Source organism: Mus pahari, chromosome 4, assembly GCF_900095145.1.
Source record: "Mus pahari chromosome 4, PAHARI_EIJ_v1.1, whole genome shotgun sequence".
NCBI classification, from domain to species: domain Eukaryota; kingdom Metazoa; phylum Chordata; class Mammalia; order Rodentia; family Muridae; genus Mus; species Mus pahari.
In genome coordinates, this window is record NC_034593.1 from 99,244,700 (window position 1) to 99,267,272 (window position 22,573).

Below are 22,573 nucleotides of genomic sequence, written 5' to 3' on the forward strand. Positions count from 1 at the left end.
TATTTCTGGTTTCTGTGAAGACCACAGGAAGAAAGGTAAACAACTGGAGATGAGGACACATTTGGAGGTGCATTCAGCATCTAGCTGAAAGTGACCAAACTGAGGTGTTAGGGTGACAGATCTTGTAGGTAATCTAGTCAAAAGTGAGCTACGAGATGTGAAAGAGAACAAGAAGAGAAGACCTGAGTATGACACTGGGGTTGTGAGTCAGAACACCAAGAGACAGGAGGGTTTTACTGTGTCTTCTGACGCCAGGGAAGCCTGGCATCTGTTACAGACTCTCACTCAGAACTTGAGTCTATTCATATCTGTGTACAACTTTCATGTGAGTCTGTGTCTTCAATAATTTGTAAGCTTCTCTAAAACCGGCATTTCTGCATATTTGTTTTATCTTCTTAAGGATCTTAGTGTAGTCCTTGTACCTTAACAATTTAATTAATGTCAGATGGGCTTATTTGTTTGTTTTAGAAAGCACATATTTAGAATCAAATCCATATCCCCACAAATTATGTGCCTATAAATGATCTGAATTCCCAAGGCAGTATCAACTGTCTTAATTTTCAATAATCAGAAAGACCTTGTGAATGACTGTACGTTTCCTTATCAATACCTATATGTTATCATGGTGGACCACTAAATACTAAGCAACTGTTCAGTCTTCTAATAATCCTAGACATGGCTTTTCTTTGTCGTTTCCTTTGAATTTTGTGTTCACTAAGATTTGCTCACTTACCAGATGTCAGCATTCAATTAAATGAAACTAATCTGAATTATCCCTATTTTTCAAGCAACGACTATCTAAAACGTATAACCAACTGAACTAGAGGTTTTGGTTTGTTTTCCTTGAGAGTAGTTAAGAAACAGATATTTGATAATAGGTCTTTGGATAATTTTGGAAATCTATGAAACAATGTTTGTGTTCTAAAATAAAATCAGGTTAAGGATAACAAATTTAAATTAAACATTGATTTAATTCTCGGCATGTTTTCTACTGTCAGGCCATCTGTACACAATCTAGGCATTAAAAAAAAAAATCAAACTTCCAGGATAGTTCATCGAGCATCTCACTTAGGAATTCAGAGCTTCAGAAAACCCTCTTGACCGCTGTTAGGCAGTAAGTACAGATCAATGTTTTGGTAAATACACTGGCCCAATGCTAGCTAAAATTTTTTATCATATAAATGAATGTGAATCCATGTGCTGGTTAAAACTAAAAGTGTTAGATGATATTTCAACTAACGAGGAATAATTAACAAACACTTAATGAAAAGGTCTGTACAATAAGTAATGGGTAAGTAAGTGTGAGCTCAAAAAATAGTTCATGAGTTGGTAACTCAGACCCTTCAGGATAAGCGTTAATTGAGTTTTTTGTTTCTAACTTTAATGTTACTATAAGCTGAATACACGTTGGCTTGCTCACGAGCATTCAGAGATTGAACAAGGAAAACTGTAATTCTGTAAAGCAGCCCTAGTGTGGTTATCAGAGACCAAGTCCCTTGAACTTTTTCTAGTCTTCCTATTAACTTGTTCTTGTTTGTTTGCTTGCTTGCTTGCTTTTCCTTTAAATTAAAATAGTTCTGCGTCCTGTGGCTGTTTCTTCCCAGTCTCAGAACTGTGTGGTACCTACTAAGTTATTGTGCCTCGTCACAGGGTTTCCGTGCCCAGTTTATTCAACAGATTTTTTTTTCTACTAGAAAATGCTAGCATTTCAATGTCTACTTAACATGAAAAAGTTGAAATGTGGTGTTATTATACTCTTCATCTTTTGTAATTGGAAGCATTTTGCCACTATGCTGTGAACGATTTATTTGATAGCAATGTTCCATGAGTGGTATCCCAGGAAGACTTAGGTATCATACATATGTCAAATAACTGGCCTCCGAGGTCTCACCAAGCAAGGCTGTCCTCTATGCTGATGCAAAGCCAGAAGCATTTGAAGAAAGAAATTCGGCCTTAACTGAAGCATGTACCTAGCCAATGATTGTGTCACCGAAATGGACTTGTTATTGATTTAATATTGTGTATGTGTATACTGCTATGAGTGGCAGAGAGACTCCCCTAGAAGCTTCAAAAATAAAGAAATGTAAGTGGGGATGTTGCCTGCGCTGTGAAGCAGACAGTGAAGTGACAGTTCAGGAGGTGACCACCATCAGCACTCCCATGGATGTCACTTCCCCAGGGTTTTCCTAATCCTGTTCTAGGACAGTGCAGTGACCAGTGCAGTCACCAGTGATTCCTGCACTAAGTTGTCTTAATAACACCTTATGGACAAATTTAATGAAGAAATTTTGTATCTAGGTATGTGTATAGAGAAAGATGTATATAGTTTTGGTGTGGAGGTAAGCATATTCTATAATTTAAACCACTCTACAAAATGTATTATTGGATGCCCAACTATAGTGTTGAGCACCCACTTTCCTAGTTTAGTATGTTATCTTCAGTAGGCGCCAGAATGCTTATTTTATTGCATAAAAGGATCAAGGACCCAGAGGCAGAGAAAATTGACATACAGGAAGAATGGCAACAATAAATCATTCCACGGTGCGCTGAGAAGTGGAAATCATCCCGATCAACCCTTAAACTACTTGGCCGAGAGATGTACATGCAGTGGCAGAGGAAACTGATTAACCTTTTACTTTAAAAAGATTCCTCAGGCAAACAGCATGGTTAATGCTATGAGACGCCTGGTGTTTAATAGCTGCTCAGCATCTCAGAAGAGTGCGTTATTGCAGGAATGCCACTGCTAGGTTATAGTCCTCACAATGCTTGGGCGTATTTCACTTTCTCCCCCTTATGTTTTGTCAGCTTTTTACGGGAAGTCTTTTTGAGCAGTTAAGTGACTGAATGATTAGCTGAGCTAACAGGAAGGGGAGACGTACAGAACTACAGAATAGAATCTGGGCAGCTAAGATGCTGGTCTGTTGGATGGTAGCCATTGTATAGCATGGGGTCTGTCCTATGGGAAATGCAGAACTGGTTGATGTAGATTCACTTTCCTTGGTAAAGCATTAGCTATAACTAGAAATTTTCGATTTTCTTACTGTAGATCAGGTTTATGTCTAGTTTATCTACATACTATTCAAGTTATTTAAATAGCACTTAATTGTATTCATTGATTTCTTATTTCTTCCCTTTAGAGATAAGCTATCTCTTGTGATATTTCAGTTTCTTGGCTTACATTACCTTAATTAGATTTTTTTAAAAAAGAAATGCAGTCTATTTTTTTTTTTTAATGAATGAAATCAGACCAGAGAAGCATCAAATAGAAAATAGTCCACTGAAGAAAATCCCACTACCTGTGAGTGCAGTGCATAGAACATGGCTTCTAATTTAAGTTCTTGCAGTCATAAGATAGGAATCTAGGAATCTTGACACCAGATGTTTTGTCATTAGTGAGGTTTAGTCATGGGCTAATTACTTTATTAGAAATGTCATCTCCTTTATCTGGCAATGGGTACATCATAACCTCAAGAGAGTGAAGACATGGGACGGGGGAGATTGCTCAGTGGGTAAGAGTTCTCGCTTTGTGTGCATGAGGACCTGAGCTCAGATTCCCAGCGCCTACCTTAAAACCTGTGCAGTCAGCCATGCACACCTGATGCTGTTGGGTACAGAGATAGCAGGACTAAGGGCCCTTGCTGACTGAGTGGCACCTGAGTCACAGGTTCAGTGAGAGACCCTATCTCAGGGAAGTAAAGTAGAGAGTGACAGAGCAAGACAAAACTCTCTTCTGTATGCATGCAAAGCCATACCTCACCACACACACACACACACACACACACACACACACACACACACACGGAAAGAAACATACACAGAGAGACACACAAACACATAGGGACAGAGGAGAGAGAAATTTGTCATTTCTGTTGCACAGTAGTAAATATGTACTTGTCATATTATAAAATTAGCTGTGATGGCATGTAGCAGTGTATATATTTTTAAAAACTGAACGAGCAGATGGAATAGGAAAAAAATGTGAGGCCACTCATGACAAAAGAGAGTCAGACATGGATCCCTCTGTGTGCAAAGACTTCACAGTCAGTGATTTCAAGAACAACTGAATTGCTCACAATTCCCTTGGCCAGTTTGCTTGGCTGGAGTCAGACAACATATTTAGTAGGTCATTGCTGCTGCTAGGATCCTGGAGAATCCACTTAGAGATACCCGTACTGGTTTGCAGTATCAAACAACTGTCAAAAAAAGAGGTATATGGAAAACCACATTCTCATCCCTGTTTCCTTTGCCTATTTTTATTGCATCTTTGAGGATAGTGCTTTAGGTTAAGTCTGGATCCTAGTGACAGTAAATCCAACACTGTTGGCTTCATCAGAAAAGTCCATTTATTTGTCCATCCTATAAAAACAGACAGAGCTCAGAGCTGGATGGAAGAGCAGGCTACCTGTGCTCTGTGAAATCTTAGTAATTGATGTTCCCTCGAGCACATTCTCTTGTCTTCCCCAAGGTAAGAGATTGCCTTTTATGGAGCACAGTGGCAGTTTTCGCATGCCAGAAAACAATCTAGAATAAAGGGGTAAAAGGCAAGATCCCAGAAGTTTCGCTTTAATAGCTTTGGTCAAGCCTTCACCATATATATATATATATATATATATATATATATATATATATATATATAATTTACCAACATGTAAAGGAGATGAGGAAATGAACCCTTCCTCTGGCCAAACATGGTTGAACTCAACCCTCTACCAGATGAATGAAGGGAAGATCGAATACTGGAATAAAGTTTATACTCTAGGTCTTCCTTGTCTGTTAATAGCACCATAGAATCAGTAGGCTAAACGTTAGCGTTATATGAACCACAGTGCTCATTGACAAGAACTGTGCAGCTGAGGTGAAGAATAAGGGCCTTGAAGTCAGATGTGAATCCAGAGTTTCTCAGATGCAAAAGAAAGAGAACATCAATGTCTTCCTCTTATTTACTGTAATGTCTTAAGTGATTGATATATTCAACGTATTGAGCAATCGTAACTAATAGTTCACTTGATAATGAATACAGTCAACTCTTATTATTGAAACTATAGAGTGAAAGAATAGAGTGCACACTTGCCAGTATCTATGCTGTACCTCTCTACAACTTGACTTTCCCTATTGAAAGTAAGCTGAGAAATGCATGCTTGATTGTGAGTAAGAGAGAGCCTTAACAAATTGTCTGAATTTAATTAACAAATGTCTTGGATTTTCCATGTTTCCTTATGTTTCAGGGACACAGCCCTATAAGCTCTTAGCAGTCCTGTTTTTGTAAACTCTTACTTATTCATATTGCTTTTGATTAGGAACATATTTATATGAATACATCCCCCTTTCCTGTTATTGTAACAAAATGGGAATCAGGCCATCCTTGGATGGATAGGGCTTAGGTGGCAACATGGAGTGTGTTTGTTATTTGCCTAGTAAATGACAGACAGCTCTGAATCTCAGAACTAATGTCAATCAAAGTGGAAAAGTCTGGCATGTTTCTCATTTAGAAATGGTGACAGGAGAATGGTGGGTAAGAAGCACAGCTTGATATCCCAACTTGGATGTGACAGTTTTCTTGTGATTACAAACAGCAAAGTCATTGTATTGAGAGATTATTTTTGTGCCAACTCTTAAATGCTCTTTTGCTTCTTTTTCTTTCCTTCTCTAAGCCGCCCCTCTGTTCTGTGGCTTTTCTTTTGTCACTCCTCCAGACTACAGCTTTGTCCCCCCTTCTTCCACTCCTTTCTGGTCAGGTACTGCTTACTGCTTTTATGTGTCGCTACAACTTGCTTCTGTGTGCAAATACAGTAGTTTTGGCTTCCGTGTGTGGCTTCCCATGTAAACTCATCTTCTCAAACACAATCCCTAGTGTTCCATTAGCACCATGCAATTCACTCTTCCCGGCCATAGAGTCATCGTTTGCCGTGACATTCCGTGTGTGTGTGTGTGTGTGTGTGTGTGTGTGTGTGTGTGTGTGTGTGTGTTAATGCCATAAATTTCAATGTGACATTTTACATTTGGCCATGTGTCAGTGTGGAGAGGTAGGAGATGGGTGAAGGAATGGAAATTTAAAGGGAGATGAACTACTCTGAACAATCCTTCATCTTTCCTAAGGACTAGAAGTCACAGTGGAGAAAAATCAGTTTTTGTGCATTTCCATGAAGAAAGGACCCAACTTTCCCCTCCAAAGAGAAGAATAAGATTCAGTATGCATTTCTTAAAAGGAGGATCCAGGTCCACCATTTCTATAGCTCTTCAAAAGTCTCAGCGTTTTGATCTGAATTTCTATCATTACCTGGAGAGTTAAATGACTATTTATGGCACTGAGCCTAGATAAAGTACGTTTTCTTGTGGGTTTTTTAAAAATTAACCTGTTAGTCCCTATAGAACATAGAATTCTGAAATAGACCTTAGAAGTCAGCTAGTACAAACCTTTCATTTTATAGATGAGAAAAATGTGGCCTAGAGGGGTTGAGAGGCCTGAGCGAGGTCACACAGTCACATCTCCAATTGGGTTTCTCCATCACACGGGTGTTTTTATGTGCACTGACTTTAAGAACAGTGCCTTGGCAATGGGACCATTTTCAGGAAGGAAACCATTAAAGTGGTTTGTGTCCTGAATGGTAAAATAAAATGACCTATTTTTACTCCCTTTACAGTTCTGAAATCTACAGTATTGCCATTCGTTTATCTTATGATGGACACCTAGAGACTTTACAAAAGGCTGTCATTATAAAGCCATGAATGATAGGCCTGAGGTCCCTGTTGCCAAGTGGATGGACTGTTCCCGGGTAGCATGGGTCATTATGAGCTACCTGGGCCCTGGAAACTGTTATAATACAGATGGATGGTGTTTCCATTTGTTGCTTTTTCTTACACTTAAGTTCCTTTACCATTTAAGATTTATAAAGTCCCACCAGTCTCAGGGGAGCTATTCTCAGAATCATAGCACATATAATTGAAAACACTTTATGACCCCCACAGAGCAACAGGTGGAGAAGTTACTACAAAGTCTGTTATGAAGCACGAGAGACCAACAAACCTACACAACCTGAACGGAGTTTCCCTTTCAGACAGGGCTGGCTCCTCGCCTGCCACCAGGGATATTAAACAGACAGAAAGCCAAGCAGAGCAATGGTACCTTTGTGCCTGGATTTTGGTTAGACATTGCAGTAAACATTGACTGCAAATCAGTATTTCCATGAAAAGAAGAAGTTCATGTGTTCTGTTCGTGAAAACTCATGTCTTCACATATACAAAGTTGTATATGAAATAAAAGCTGAGTTGATCCCTAGATGGTTTAAACATAGAATGCTTGGCTGGGCGGTGGGGGGGGGGGGTGATGTCACTTACTTAGAAGTGATGAGATTAATTTCACATACTTTATCAGAACTCAGAATTGAGTTGCTCAGAATTTAGCCAAGGAAGTCACCAGGTGAAAACCAGAAAGCTTTACCTCAGAGGTTCTATTGAGAAACAGAATATAGTGACCTCAGTTGTAAGTTTATGTTAAAGTTACCTCTCATTCATTCGCACAGTCATTTTAGTTTGGCTTTGGCTTTACAGAAGCTTTCTGAAGAGTGTCAAAAAGCAGAACAGTGGTGATTTAACTGTCTGGAATGAATTTGATCATTGTCACCAATCCGTAAGGAAGTCATGGCTCTGCATTTGATAGCACCAATGGCAATGGTCTAATTAGGCTCTGATGGCTGGATACAATCAACTTCACACTGACTCCAACTCTGCGTTGTTTCTGTACAGTGCTGAGTCCCAAAGTACTGGGCATTGCCATCGCTCGGTACGACTTCTGTGCAAGAGATATGCGGGAGCTCTCCCTGTTGAAAGGAGACATGGTGAAGATTTACACGAAGATGAGTGCAAATGGCTGGTGGAGAGGAGAAGTGAACGGCAGGGTGAGTCGTCCCTTTGATTGTTCCAGTTCTTCATGAATGAGAGGGCTGGACAGTCACTGGCAGCTATCACGTTCTAGACGTGTCCTTTCAGCAGTCTGGCTGCCAGGGCCTGGAGGCATGCATTACTATTCAAAAAATGGCTTGAATCAATACACTAGGGGCCAAGAGTTGACTGGCACATCAGAAGAGTTGAGGAGCATTTCGGTTTTGTTTTGTTTTTTTGTTTTTTTTTTTTTCTTTTTCCCCAGTAGCTAAGCACCAGGGCACACAGTTTATATAAGCACCAAGCATTTCCAAAAGCTCCCAATCCCACTTGGAAAGACTGGGCTAGAGTACCTCTGTTTTTCATCTACATCCTGTCCTACAGAAGAGATGAGAATGATGTTGAGCCCCATGTTGCCCCTATGTGTGTATTCATTTGTGAGCTAGTGGATTTGAGCTCTGCTGAAGCTCCTTTTATTACTTAGTTGCTATCACTATCTCTATGAGGCCTATCCTAGCTGTTAACAGTCTTCCTATAGTGGGCATAAAACCCCAGCATAATTAGAGTGTTAGGAAAAGGAGAATTCTCTGTAGAACCCTTTGAAGCAGTAGAGGTGTTGATATGTCCATTCCTTATCTTCCATAGGTGGGCTGGTTTCCATCCACGTATGTGGAAGAAGATGAATAAAGTCCTATCCAGTGTTGACCCTGCACTAAAATCTCAAAGACAACGTAAACAGAAGCCTGCACGGCACTGAGTTAACTCAAGTGTTTAAAAAGCAGCGTTCTTGGCTGTTCAACACCCTCTTTTTTTTTCTCTTCCTAAGTCTTAATGCTGGAATTTCTGAAGATGCTGGTACTGACAGATTAATGGCTTGCCTAGAGCAGTGCAAGAAACAGCTTGCCAGTCTGTCATTGTCAGGAACCAGGGCAAAACCAATGACATTTCTTCCCCCAAAGAGTCCTGCAAACCCATCGGTTCAGCTTTCTCTTATTTCATTGGGCCAGACACCATGGATCCAGCCATTAGGAAATGCTTTTTGCATATTTACTTTGTTCTCACAGTTTTTGATGATACAAAGAAACAGAAGTTTAATTTTGCTTTTTCCCCAGCATGAAGAAAAAAGTAGAGTCTGCCATCTGGGAAAGATCCAGCCTGCTGGAAAGATCCAGCATTTCTCGTCTTAAATTGTTCAACAGGTGACTCACTGCCTGGCAAACACTTTTATCCCCAGATGTTACTCATGATAACATAAAAGAGGCTCATGCTCAGGTTTGCATCATAAGTGATAAATTACAGAGAGGGTTTTAATTATTCATTTGATGTCCTGATTATATTTCCACACTTCTTTATAAAGAAGCAAAAGAGAAGCACATGAAAGGAGGTGCCTTTGTGTTAAAGCCTCGCAGCTTTCAAGATTTCGGAGGGTGTTTTGGAAATGTCGTGCTTGACAAGGGGAATCATGGCCGGGCAGATCATGCTAAGTTGCCAGGAATCCCAGAGAGGTAGAGGTGTTTACAGAGACAGATCAAGTGCTGTAATCAATCCACAGGGCATCACTGTATAGCTGCAATAGCTATTAACACAAGCCTTTTCCTTCTCTCTAGAAGGACCCAGGGCACATTTGCTGATTTACAATCTTTTTTTTTTTTTTTTTTTAAGTAGTTGCACAAAAGAGCTTTATTGAGGATTCGGGAAGAAAGGCAGCCTGACTCTTTCATTTCTTTCTGAGACAGATGGAAGGGCACCCGATGTCCACATTCTCCTGCCTCCTCTGTTGGCCCTTCTGAAACCTTTCTAGCTATGTCTTAATCAGCAGAAAGATCCACCTTGCAGCATGTTTCTTTCTCTAAGCTTTCGCTGTATTCCATGAGGAGTCTTCAGTATCTTCCTCCTGAGATGCGTGGGGTCCCTAGCTGAGGCTGACAACTCGGCCCTTCCATGGTGGAGTATTTTCTTTGGTAGCTGTAGCTGTGTTCTGACAAGATTCTGAAAAAGTTTCTTATTGGGAAAAAAAAAATAGAGGTATTTTTATCTTACAAGTGATCTAGAAGCTTCTCTTGTACCAGATGTTTTTGGTCGCCTCTTACATGAAAGGCCTGAGACGACCTGTTCTCTCCCATCTCACAGGAGTGCCAGAACCTGTTTGCTGGACACATACATCTCCCTGGAAGAGACCCCATGGGGGCTAGGACTTCTCATTTAAATAGACTCAAGACCTTTACCTCAGAATTATGTAAACTGTGATTGTGTTTTAGAACAATTGAGCTTTTGTATATGTGTAAATGGTCAAGAAAATGTATTTTATAAAACGTCTGTATAGTCAACTTGTGCTGGCAAGGTCTACTCTTGGAATGGATTCCTACCTATAAGGTCTTAACTGTGTCTTGGGGATGTTTTGTCTGTTCATGTCAGCAAGTGTTGCTATGGAGAGTACAGCTTTCCACAGATTGTAACGCTCCTGTGTACAGTATTGTAGCATGTATTGTTTATTTCAGTCAATAGACTCCCTGCCTCATAAATGGTATGTGGTCTTCCTGTTGCATTTCATTGGCCTCAGAGTTTCATAGCAGAGGATACAGAGCCTCTTTTCATGACATTACCAATGACGACTTTGTCTACATTTAATACTTTATAGTGGAGATTTTAAATGCCACGATCTGTGTAGATTTCTAATACCAAAGACAGACATAAATGTTTTCCATAGACTTTGTCTTGCCTGCCTGTAGTCCTTGTGTCATATGGTGTGTTAGAATGGCATTTTACTTTGTAATATTTTGTAAATATGTCAATAAAATAGTTACTACTTGCATTGAGAGTATTTTTATTTATTTGTGTGTGTGTGTGTGTGTGTGTGTGTGTGTACGTGTGTGCGCGCTTTCGTGGCACACTAACATGTGTGGTCCTAGGGATAGAACCAAAGGGCTCTGCATTCTGTACAGTCTATGATTTCTTGAGGGCTGAAGATCTTTATCTTTGAATGGTCTTATACAATCTATACCAACCTCATTAGTAGCTAAGGTGTACTAACCCTGATTTTGGCTGGGGTTAGTTTAGAATTGCTATCAAAATTATGAACCAGAAACCATAAGCTAAACTCTGCATTTGCCATATACTAGCGAGGTGCTACATGGTGTCCTAAAGCCCTTATGTACAGTTAAAGCTACCTCACTTTCCTGCATCATCTCTATTTTCACATGTGGAAACTGAGGCATATTATTAGGTTACTACATTCCAGATGTCACATGGCTGGTAAGCAGATGACAAGACATGGGCCATCTGGCTGTTGCCAGAATAATCACTACCCAATTCTCACACTTTATAAGGGAAAAAAAATTAAAGAGTGTTTTGAAGCTCACATTGCCAAGAAAAAGCTATTTAATAAGTAAATAGTGATATACATAGCTGAAAGTGTGTGCAGAATTCAGAATCATTCTGCTCCTCCTAGTCCCTAAAACCAAGTTTGGTCATCATCATCACTGTCATTTTCAAGCAGATGATTAGGTAGTTACTGTTTAACTTTTTAATTCCCTAAACATAATTCAGACTCACTTATTAGATTGAAGTGGATTCTAAATGAATCCCTCTGAGAAGGGAATTCAATTGATGTCCCAAGAAGACAGAATTTCTATATCAATTAGATCTGGGTTCAAACCCTAGTTCTGCCACTGACTCTCCAGAGTAAATGTTTCTTTATTTATGGTAAGTGATAATTACACGAGAGCTGAAGATGAAGACGGCATATAAAAAAATGCTATTTTTATGAACCCTGGTGCATAGTAGGTATTCAGAAATAATTTTGGTCTCTCCTTTGTTTCATGAACCATAAAGCATGTACTCGAATGCCTGCTGTCTTTGTTCTGAGTACAATGGAGAGTGTAGGCTTTGTTCCTTACACATAGCTTAATTTTCAGCATTCAAATGATAGGCAACCTAAAAGATATATGTTCCAGGAGATTAGTATGCAAAAGCAGAGACAAGCTCAGACATGGCATTCAACAGTTCCACATGCTTTTAGCTAAGAAGACAGAATTTTCACTCAGCTCAAACTCTTTTAAACTCTCTTCATGTGTCACTTCAGGATGCACTGCAGCTCACTTCCTGGGATTGCTTGGACCCTGATGAGGACATGATACACCTGTGCAGGCTGGCAGGCTCTGGAAGGCTCTTTTTCTAAGTAATGAACAAGTTTCAGAATGGAGGTCACAAAGAATCCTCTATCTCATTAGGTTCCATTGATTAGACCATATTTGGGGGTGGGGGTGATTGCTGTGACAAAATTGAAGTTCCTTTGAAGCTCTCTAGATTCTGACTTAGTCAGAAAATTCCAGAATTTCTAAGCACAGTGTGACTGCAATTAATTTCCCAGGCACATGGCCAGATGGCAAGAATTCTGGGTGGCAAGTTAGAATGGACATAAAGTCACCTCATATCCTATCTCATGAGTCCTGTGCAAGATGGATTCCAAAATAGCCCCGTGTCCAAGCTGGGATCTGGCTTGCTCATGTCATGATGATAAAAGGTGCTGGCAAGGAAAGGCTCAGACCTAGATTTCTTGACTCTAAGTCATATAAATGTTCTCTAACAACCTCTAAGCACTCTAAAATCCTCTAAGATACTTTGGACTTTCTCGTTCAGTGGTTCTCATCCTGTAGGTCCATGACTCTTTGAAGGGCTGATTTACCCTTTTATAGAGGTTGCCTATCAGAAAACACAGATATTACAATTCATAACAGTAGCAAAATTACAGTTACGAAGTCGGAGGAAAATAATTTGGTTGTAGGTCACCACAGCATGAGGAACTGTATCTAAGGGTCGAGGAATTAGGAAGGCTGAGAACCACTGCTTAGTTGATTCTACAATTCCTCTGACTTTTCTTCTGAGAATCAGGAAACTGAAGAATGTGTTAATGAGTGTGACTATCAGTAGACCCTAACATTAATCCTGCGTCTGATCAAAGACTGCTGGTGGGTTTGCTTGTGCTCTGAATGACCCCTTCTGAGAAAGGAAGGATAACCTGTGTACACAAGCTATTTATTGTAGGTTACTTCATTCACCTCCAAGAATCATTCTGAGAGTCCATGGAAGATTGACCTAGTCGTCCTTGAATCATAAAATCTCTAGTTCTGGTTAAGTGGATCTTCGTATAACAGAACTTTTTATTAAGGTTCTGGACTGTTTCACTCTTTCACAGGACCCACCTCTCTCTGTGATACAGCAAATGGGTGGTTAGGGATTTAAGCTTAGAACCAGCCTAGCTGTCGTTACCACTGTCTAGGGTGGCAAAAGTTGCCCACACTGCTCATCCTTCTGCATATTATAATAGGATGACAGCAGCAGCTGGCTGGAGAGGACTGGATAAGATAATATGTGTAAAATGTTTAAGAGAACCGTCTGGCAGACGTGCAGCAAATGGAAGCATTTTTTTTTTAATTGCAACTTGGCTACTATTTTAATATACACACAAAACTAAGTGTTACAAATTTAAAATGCTAGCGTAGATAAGGAAATAAAAGTTATCTTTGAATGTGTTTTTAGCCTTTGGAAGAAACATCTTGAGTTAGCTTCACATCAGTAATCCCTTAAAAATTATGCATAAGTGGAATGCCAATCAAATCTCTACGAGAGCATGGTGTATCAGTTAGCTACTGCTATGTAACAAAGGACTCCAAAACTTCACAGCTGAGGACAGCACTTGCTATTGTACAATTTCTGTGGGTCTAAAACCAGGGATTAGATTAGCTGATTATTTTCAGCTCAAGTTCTCCCATGAGGCTTCAATAGCCAGAGCTACAGTTACCTCCTAGCCTAGCTTGGTGTGTGTGTGTTGGGGAGGAATGCATCCTATGTTCCCTTGAATTGACTTCATGTGGTTGCCTCATGATGTGGCAGCTTACTCTACCCAGAATACATATCCAAGAGGGAAAGTGTGAGGGCACACAAGATGACAGCTCCTATTCTTACAATGGTTTCAGAAGTGATGTCTAATCACTTCTGGCTTATTAAATCCAGCTCCCTCTGCAGGGATGGAATTACTCAAAGACAAATACGAATTTTAGGTCTTACTAAAAAGCAGCCCCTTGAGGATTCCTTTGATCTATATTTATTAACACATCAACCCGAAACCATTTTCTACCGAGGTTCAAGGATTAATCCGGGTGGGGAGATCTCCCTCAGGAAGACTCACGTTTTTGGTCTTTCTCATTTAAGAAATTCCTTTCTTGAGATTCAGAATGTAGGAAGGAAAATAGTTCCTGATATGTAAGAAGTGTGCTCTGTATTGTATTCATGAAAAGGAAAATGCAAACGTTAACTGGGCATGCCTTGGAGTGGGACCACTGACAATTTAAAACTATAAGTTTCTGGAAATCACTTTGTTTTCCTCCTGTTTCATTCAGTAGATATGCTTTGAGTTTTTTCTACATACATTACAGTCCTAGGCTTTGGAACACAACCACAAACCTGATACAATTCCTGTATCTGAGGAACTTATAGATTACAAACCGGAGTAAACAGGAATAAACCAGAAAAATACATAATGTGAGTTACTGCTTAGTATTATTATTGGGAGGTGGGGGAGGAGTGTTATTTGGCACGGGTGACCAAAGATGTCTCTGTGATTGCTTCCACACACACCCCTCTCCCAGAAACCTAGTTGAAGTGGCAAAGGGAAAACAGCAGGAATACATGACATGTAGTGTTTAGAGACCCCCGGGAACTCAGAGCAGCTAGAAAAGAAAGAAAAGACTAAGGTGTCTAAAGATCTTCCTATGGGGTTGGAGGAGTAGCAGAAGTGGCAGATGTCATAATGAGAGTGGTAGGAACCATGGGGGGGGGGAACTTTAGGGGATTGTGAATGAAGTGAACTCATTCAGAAAATTCAGTAGAGCTAGACTTGTGACATCAGTACTGCTAGCCTTCTCCACACCCCTATCCCCTAAACTCCTGCATTCCGGGAGCCAGCACAGTAGTTCTAGACACGCATTATCGATAGGCGCATGCGCAGTATCTGCTCCTAGAGGCTCACTTTCAGTTTCTTGGCTTGTTGCAGCACAGATCTAATTTTCACTCTGTGTGTGTGTTTGTGTGTGTATGTGTGTTTGTTTGGGGGGGGGTGAGTATGGGTGTGTTCACGTGCTTTCAAATGCCCACTTCTTATACAGGTATAAATTCACATAGAATTAGAGTCCCGCGCTACCCCGTTATGTCTCATCATAATGAATTATGAGAAAGCAGGTCATATTTGAGAAACCTGGAGTTAGCACTTGGACATATGAACTTGGAGGGTGGATCACAGTTCAATTTATAATTATCCTCTTCCTTTTTTTTTCTGATTCACAGAGACTTTTTTTTTTTAATGCAGACATTTTAACAGATATCAAAAGGGCCAAAGTGCTTGGGAAGAAAGAAGTGAGCCTAAGAGGTTTTTACTTATCAGAATGCTTGGAGCATCTGTCAGTCTGGCTCAGCCCCATGGGGATAACCAAAGGCTTAGCTTTGGTAGGTAGCACCAGCTCTCCTGGAGACAGTGCATCTCTACTTACATATTTGCCAGCTTTTCAGACCAGCATCCCCACTAGAGAATTACCTGGTTTTAGCACCCTATGTGTCAGGATCTCACACCCACTAGCCAGTAGGGGAAAGCTCCTAGGTGCTTTTGTGTGAGTGAGCTCATTAGGAACAAGCACCCTATTTAAATGAATTAATGAAACACTCCTAAATTCTGTGCAAATTAGGCCTGCATAATATGTCGAAGAGGAAAGTGCGTGGTGGTTTTGCAGAGAGGTGGGAAATGCCCTCAGCATTTATTACACTTAATGATTAGATATTGTTGCTTACTGGTTTAAAGGAGAAAATTTGCATTAATAATATCTGAAGCGATGAATATAAATTAGTGTTGAAAAAATGTGTTTTTTTTTCCCCCTTTATTCAGCTTACTTGGTCTACTTCTTACCTGATTTAGGGTTTTTTATTTTTTATTTTTATTTATTTTTTTATTTTTTATCTTGTTTGTAAGGACCTACCTGAAATAGGTACTGAGGAGAGACAGACAAAAGAGGAAAATGGCAAATAAACCCTCAATTAATAACACTGGAATGATGCGTTTAGCTATTTAACATCAGTTCAAAGCTTAGGAACAGAAATGCCCACAAGAAAATCTAACGTTCCCTCTTGGAACTTCTCAGCAGGGCCCCAAATACAATTCAAACCACGCAAGAGAAGAAATGGAGCCTTTTTCTTTATTTCATGTAGATAGTATTTTCTTTTGTTCTCTGCTCATGAACTTTCATAATCACATGGCCAGCTATTTTTAACACAATTAGTTGCAAGCTTGTTAGAATATACATTTATTACTGCCTGCAGTTCAAGGAGACCAAAAGGCACAGGAATGAGGAGTCCAACAAACCAGGCCGGGTTCTGCCTCTTCTGCTAAGAAGCCAAGACGCTGGGAAGAGAGATTCACACCTCTCTGAGGTTTCCATCTTCCTAGGACCAGAGAGCTAACCTCAGTAGTTCATGTTCCAACTGTCCTAACTCACTACCATTGATCATCAGGCCACTCAACAGTCAGTTTGGCTGTGGTTTGCTCACATGGAACCGTATTTGTAGATGGGACAAAGAATTGAGGGACAAATGAAATGGAGTGGACAATTTTAAAGGGCAGAAGTTTTGAGTTGCTTTCTTTTGAACATCAGCATCTCTCCCATCTCCCCCTAGTTCAACAAGATCTCACCTAAGCCTATGCCTAGTGATGGTGCTACTGACTGTGAATTGGGCCCTCCCTGTCCTATCAGTTAATATCCAATCAATTCTCAGAGATATGCCCACAGAACAGCCTGAAAATATGACTACTTGAGGCTCTTTTCAGAAGATCTTAGGCTGTGTCAGATTAACAGTTAATGCTCACTAGGACATCTTGATACAGAATAATAAAGAATATTACCAGAGTGGATAAAGAAATAGAATTGCATCTGCTTACTCAAGGTATCATTGTGGCTTACTGGTGGAAGCTTCACTAATGGGAGACAAGGGTGTAACCAGGGAAACAGAGTAACCACTACTGCATAACCCCAGTAACAACTTCCCATGCTTCATATTACGCCATTTTCTTGCCTATAATATATGAGACATATATTTTATATATATATATATAATACATATATATGTATATGTATATGTATATTTCTCATATATATATATATATACAGATATATGAGAAAAAGAAACATTGGGAGTTTTGGGTTTTGTTTTTATCCATTCACTGTGTTCTCCGGGGATCCAGTGTTAACTTTTATTCAAGCAGGGAATCTCAAAAGCAGGAGACTAAAGGGGTTTTGTAAGGGATGTCAACGTTTTGGCTTAGGATACTTTCTTTGTGCCATGATACGTGGTTAATTGTGAGCAACTGACTGAGAGCAAGGGTTGATAAATAAATTGATCCCTCATACAGATATTAAGCTTGACTTCTCTGTTCAACATTAAGTTCAAATGCTGGGAAGAAAACTTGGAATGGGTTTGAGGAAAGAGGTTGAGGTAAAAGAAACAAGGGAGGGCTGTGTATTTGAAGTCATGGGATTAAATGAAATTTTCTTGGCAAATGATTATGGAATGAGAAGTAAGCTAATGAAAACCCTGTGGTACTCACTGTTCAGAATAGATTAGCAATATTTCAGCAATGGAGAAAAATTAGTAGACTGTCTACCAACTTTCTGCATCACACCTACTCATCTACTTATATCCTCAGCTGTTGCTATGGGAACTGTGTCTGTGCTCTGCAAAGTCCCACACTGTCTCTTACTCATGGAACCTATTCCCTCTGAGTTCTAGGATACAGTGGCCAATGGTCCTCTCTCTATTTTGCAATTCAGAGTTCATTTCTATCTCCAAGTCTTCCATAGGACACACATACCTTTCTTAAATTAAAAGAGCAGCCCCTTTGTCCTCTCTGTGGTTGACTTTTGTCCTCTTGGAATCAAACTCCCCCAAACAGTTGCTTCCCTTGCTACCATTGATTTCTGCACTTTCGCTATCGCACTGACTCGCTCCCCTCTGACTTTTGGTTTCAGTGTTCTGCAAAATCTTCTTTCAAAGCACAGACACATCCAAAGGTCAGCTCTCAGCAGCATTTAAATTGCTGATAATCTCTCGCCTTCTAGAAAAGTGCTTCACCTAGCTTCCAAAATATCCTGTTCTTGTTCTTTTTCTCATCCATACAAGCTGCTATTTGCTGGCTTTTAGAGATGTTCAATCTTGCTGGGGAACTTCACTGCGTTGGGAAGCACCTCTGAGAACATTAAAGTGTTCTTCCGGATGTGTCTGTGGTGGACGGCATTTTAAGAGAGAATTAAAAGGTGTAGGCCTGATCTGAATCTAGGTGTTTCCAGTCCATAAGCTGGGAACCTGAATAGGGTCAAGGAGGAGGCAGCCCCCAAACACAGACACACATGCAGTGCTTCCTGGCACCCTGAAGCAAACTGTTTTGCTCTCTTGCATCTCTCTCCATGACACTCTAGGAAAACGTCATGAAGAAGCCCAAAGCTCAGGGAAGGGGAGAGCAAAGTGAGTAAATAAAAAAATAATAAAGAAAAAGAAATCCAACACTCTTTGTCTCATAGAAGACATTATGTTAGAGACCGACCTACAATGGTCTTTCAGAAGACAAATAGAGACAGTTTCTCAAGAAACTGGGGGTGTGCATTTGGCCATGGGATGCTGAACAGAAGTGAATTAACCACTAAACTTGGTAATTTATCAGGCTGATGGGGGAATTTAAGTGGAGAAATAGAAATTAAAATATTTGGAGTGAGTTCCAGATCACACTGTAAGTTCTAAAATGTGCAGTCAGCTCCTGACAGAGCATTTCAAGTGGGGGCCACCAGCTCTTACTATGTTCTTTGTTTTTCTATGTCTTTCTATGTTCTTTGTTTTCCATTCCCAGTTTTGAAGGCATTCCTTAGCAAAGAAATGTTTTGGGTTTTTCTTTTTGTGTTTGCTTTTGTTTTTTTCCCTAAGTCACTCTTCATTTGTCATATTCCCTCATGAGCCTCTCTTGTTTTTTCTCCACAGAATTAGCATGTTATAATTATAGTAAATATTTAGAACAGATATCTTCTAGTCCTTTGCTGTTCTCCTACTCTTGAGGCTGCACTGGAGCTGCTTGGGGACTCTTTGCATTGAGTTTCTAGAACATCACTGGCACAATAGTTTTAGGAAGAGAGGAGATTTCTTCCTCCCAGGTGGTGCTACATTGTGCCACATCAAGCCGGTAGACAGAATTACATTTTTCAGAATTGCATCAGCTTTATGACTCCTGAGTAGAGATGTTAAAATAGGGTTTTGGAAAACTGAGGTAAAGCTGTCATCACAGAAGTCTTTACAGCCACGTGTATGGAAAGGGGACAGGATTAAAAGTGATCATTCTAGCCTGTAATCAATCTCTCTCTCTCTCTCTCTCTCTCTCTCTCTCTCTCTCTCTCTCTCTCTCTCTCTCTCTCTCTCCCTCCCTCCCTCCTTCTCTCTCTCTAGCTCTTTTGTATGGCTAATTGACTTGACTCATGGGTTCAGAAACCAGATCCACAACCAGTTGTGGATCCACAAAGATAGACATCATAGCCTTATTAAGGGATCTTTCTAGTCTTATTAGCCCCACACCTTTCCCTGAAAGCCAGTGTTTCAAGAGAACTGGCCAGTAACTCCCTTTCCTCTCCTTCAACACTCTAATTTTCAATCTTCTGTAGAATTTTGCACGATTATATAGTGTTCTAATTTTGTAATAAATTTCTTATACAAAATAATCAGAGTGGCTCTAGATTTCTAATAAAAGCTTGACTATCTGGATTACTAAGCATGGGCTCTGGTACCCAAAATTTGATTCTTTAAGTCTGATCTAACCAGGGGCTATGGCTTTGTCCAACCTATGAATAGTAGAACCTTGAGTGCTGAATGTGGCGCTATGCCTAAGGATAATTACCTTGTTCTCTGTTTATATTGGATCATTTCTATCATGGAAGGCAGAGCTTATTTGTTTTGGAATTCAGATTACTCTAATCTAGATATTGTTTTTCTTTGTGCTCGTAGTACTTCTGCCAAGAATCACCATTTAATAGATTTACAGAATATCTTACTCTCAGTCCATAGGGGGATTATTGCTAACCAAGCAATGAATTTGCTAACAAATTAGGTATAACAATAATCTGTGTGAATATGATATATTTGTACTACCATAAGTGAAAGCAGATGACCTCGTAAGTCTAGATGCCTATTTTTGACTGGCTGTGCTGCAGAAATGGAGTAATATGTTCCAGTAGGTACTGTATATACTCTGAGTCATCAATCAATAAGTATTATTTTTTCCAGTGGAGGTTGTGGTGGTTTGAATATGCTTGGCTTAGGGAGTAACTCTACTTGGAGGTGTGGCCTTGTTGGAGTAGGTGTGTCATTGTGGGGGTGGGCTTTGAGACCCTGGTCCTAGCTGCCTAGAAGCCAGCCTTCAGATGAAGATGTAGAACTCTCAGCTCCTCCTGCACCATGCCTGCCTCGATACTGCCATGCTTCTGCTTTGATGAAAATAGACCGAAACTCTGAACTTGTAAGCCAGCTCCAATTAAATGTTTGCCTTTATAAGAATTTCCTTGCTCATGGTGTTTCTTTGCAGCAATGGAAACACTAACTCAGACAGAAGTGGAGCTTGTTAACAAAAGTAGATGACTAGAGGTGAGTATAAGATGATGATAGCACTCCTGGCTTTGCTCTGTGTTCATGGCTTCTTGTATGCCACAATGTGATGAAGCCCAATCATGTATTCTCAGCATCATGTCTTCTCACTCTGAAACCATGAACGTAACATTGTTTCTGTCAATTATTTTATCCTATCAAGAGGAAAAGCAAATCGTAGAAAGCTGAGATGAAGGAGTGGAGGGAGTATCACTGGGAAGATCCCAACTGTAGCTGTTTGCCACTTGGAAATGATTTGTGGTAGGAGTTTGAATGAGTTTGGAGATGCACATGAGAACAGCTTTAGGATACTACATGGTCTGTTTAATGGAGAATTCTTAGGAATTTGAGAGATAAGAGTTCTAAGAGAAATATGAACTGTAAAGATCAAATTTATTCAATTTCAGACAGGAGCAAGTTTTCTTCTTGAAGATGGCCTGTAGAAAATTCTTCTTATATTATGGAAAATGATATGACTATACTTCAATTTTATCCTGACATTTTGAGTGAGAGTGAATGCAAGAGTAATGACTAATTGGACTAAGAAGAAAGAAGTCTCAATGGTTAAGTGCAGTGATCTTCAAGATGACCTGGGTTCAGGTTCCAGGGCACATATGGTTGCTTATCACTGTCTAAAACTATAGGTCTGGGGCACTCAATGCTTCCTTCCGGATGCCACAGACACTAGCTACAGACCCAATGTACAGATACACATGTGGTAAAACACCTATACACATGAATTAAAAATAAATATTAGATTTTCTTCATTTACATTTCAAATGTTATCCTCTTTCTTGGTTTCCCCTCCAAAAATCTCCTATCCCATCCCCTCTCACCCTGTCCCCAACCCACCCACTCCCATTCCTGGTCCTTGTATTTCCCTATATTGGGGCATAGAGCATTCACAGGACCAAGGGTCTCTCCTCCTATTGATGACCGACTAGGACATCCTCTGCTACATATACAGCTAGAGTCACAAGTTCCACCACGTGTTTTCTTTGATTGGTGGTATAGTTCCAAGGAGTTCTGGGGTTACTTGGTTAGTTCATATTGATGTTCCTCCTATGGGGATTCAGATCCCTTCAGCTCCCTGGGTACTTTCTCTGGCTCCTTCATTGGGGACCTTGTGCCCTGCCCAATGGATGACAGTGAGCATCTACTTCTGTATTTGTCAGGCACTGGCAGAGCCTCTCAGGAGACGGCTATATCAGGCTCCTGTAAGCAAGCTGTTGTTGGCATCTGCCTAGTGTCTAGGTTTGGTGGTTGTTTATGGGATGGATCCCCAGGTGGGGCAGTTTCTGGATGGTTGTTCCTTCAGGCTCTGCTCTGAACTTTGTCTCTGTAACTCCTTCCATGGGTATTTTGTTCCCCCTTCTAAAAAGGATTCTGAGCTTCTGGGCTAATATGCACTTATCAGTGAACGCATATCATGTGTGTTCTTTTGTGATTGGGTTATCTCAATGAAGATGATATCCTCCAGATCCCTCCATTTATCTAAGAATTTCATAAATTCATTGTTTTTAATAGCTGAGTAGTACTCCATTTTGTAAATGTACCATATTTTCTGTATCCATTCCTCTGTTGGGGAACATCTAGGTTCTTTCCAGCTTCTGGCTATTATAAATAAGGCTGCTATGAACATAGTGGAGCATGCGTCCTTATTACATGTTGGAGCATCTTCTGGGTATATGCCCAGGAGTCTATTGCTGGATCTTCTGGTAGAACTATGTCCAATTTTCTGAGGAACCGCCAAACTGATTTTCAGAATGGTTGTACTAGCTTGCAATCCCACCAACAATGGAGGAGTGTTCCTCTTTCTCCACATCTTTGCCAGAATCTGCTGTCACCTGAGTTTTTTATCTTAGACATTCTGACTGGTATGAGGTGGAATCTCAGGGTTGTTTTGATTTGGATTTCCCTGATGATTAAGGATGTTGAACATTTTTTTTAAGTGCTTCTCAGCCATTTGGTATTTCTCAGT

General features: G+C 40.2%; 1 protein-coding gene across 5 annotated transcripts in view; it reads left to right on the forward strand.

Annotated features, from left to right (window-relative positions):
* Vav3 (vav guanine nucleotide exchange factor 3) overlaps positions 1-10,690 on the forward strand; it is a 332,901-nt gene extending 322,211 nt beyond the window's left edge. For 3 of the 5 annotated variants that reach the window (XM_029537278.1, XM_029537279.1, XM_029537280.1), the window contains 2 exons: positions 7,744-7,895; positions 8,524-10,683. In XM_029537278.1, the coding sequence (XP_029393138.1) occupies positions 7,744-7,895; positions 8,524-8,565 (194 nt within the window). In that variant the 3' untranslated portion in view covers positions 8,566-10,683. Of the gene's footprint in view, positions 1-5,651; positions 5,880-7,743; positions 7,896-8,523 lie in introns of those variants that run through there. The other 2 variants (XM_021195490.1, XM_029537277.1) reach the window with 2 other exon arrangements.
* Positions 10,691-22,573: the final 11,883 nt, after the last annotated feature.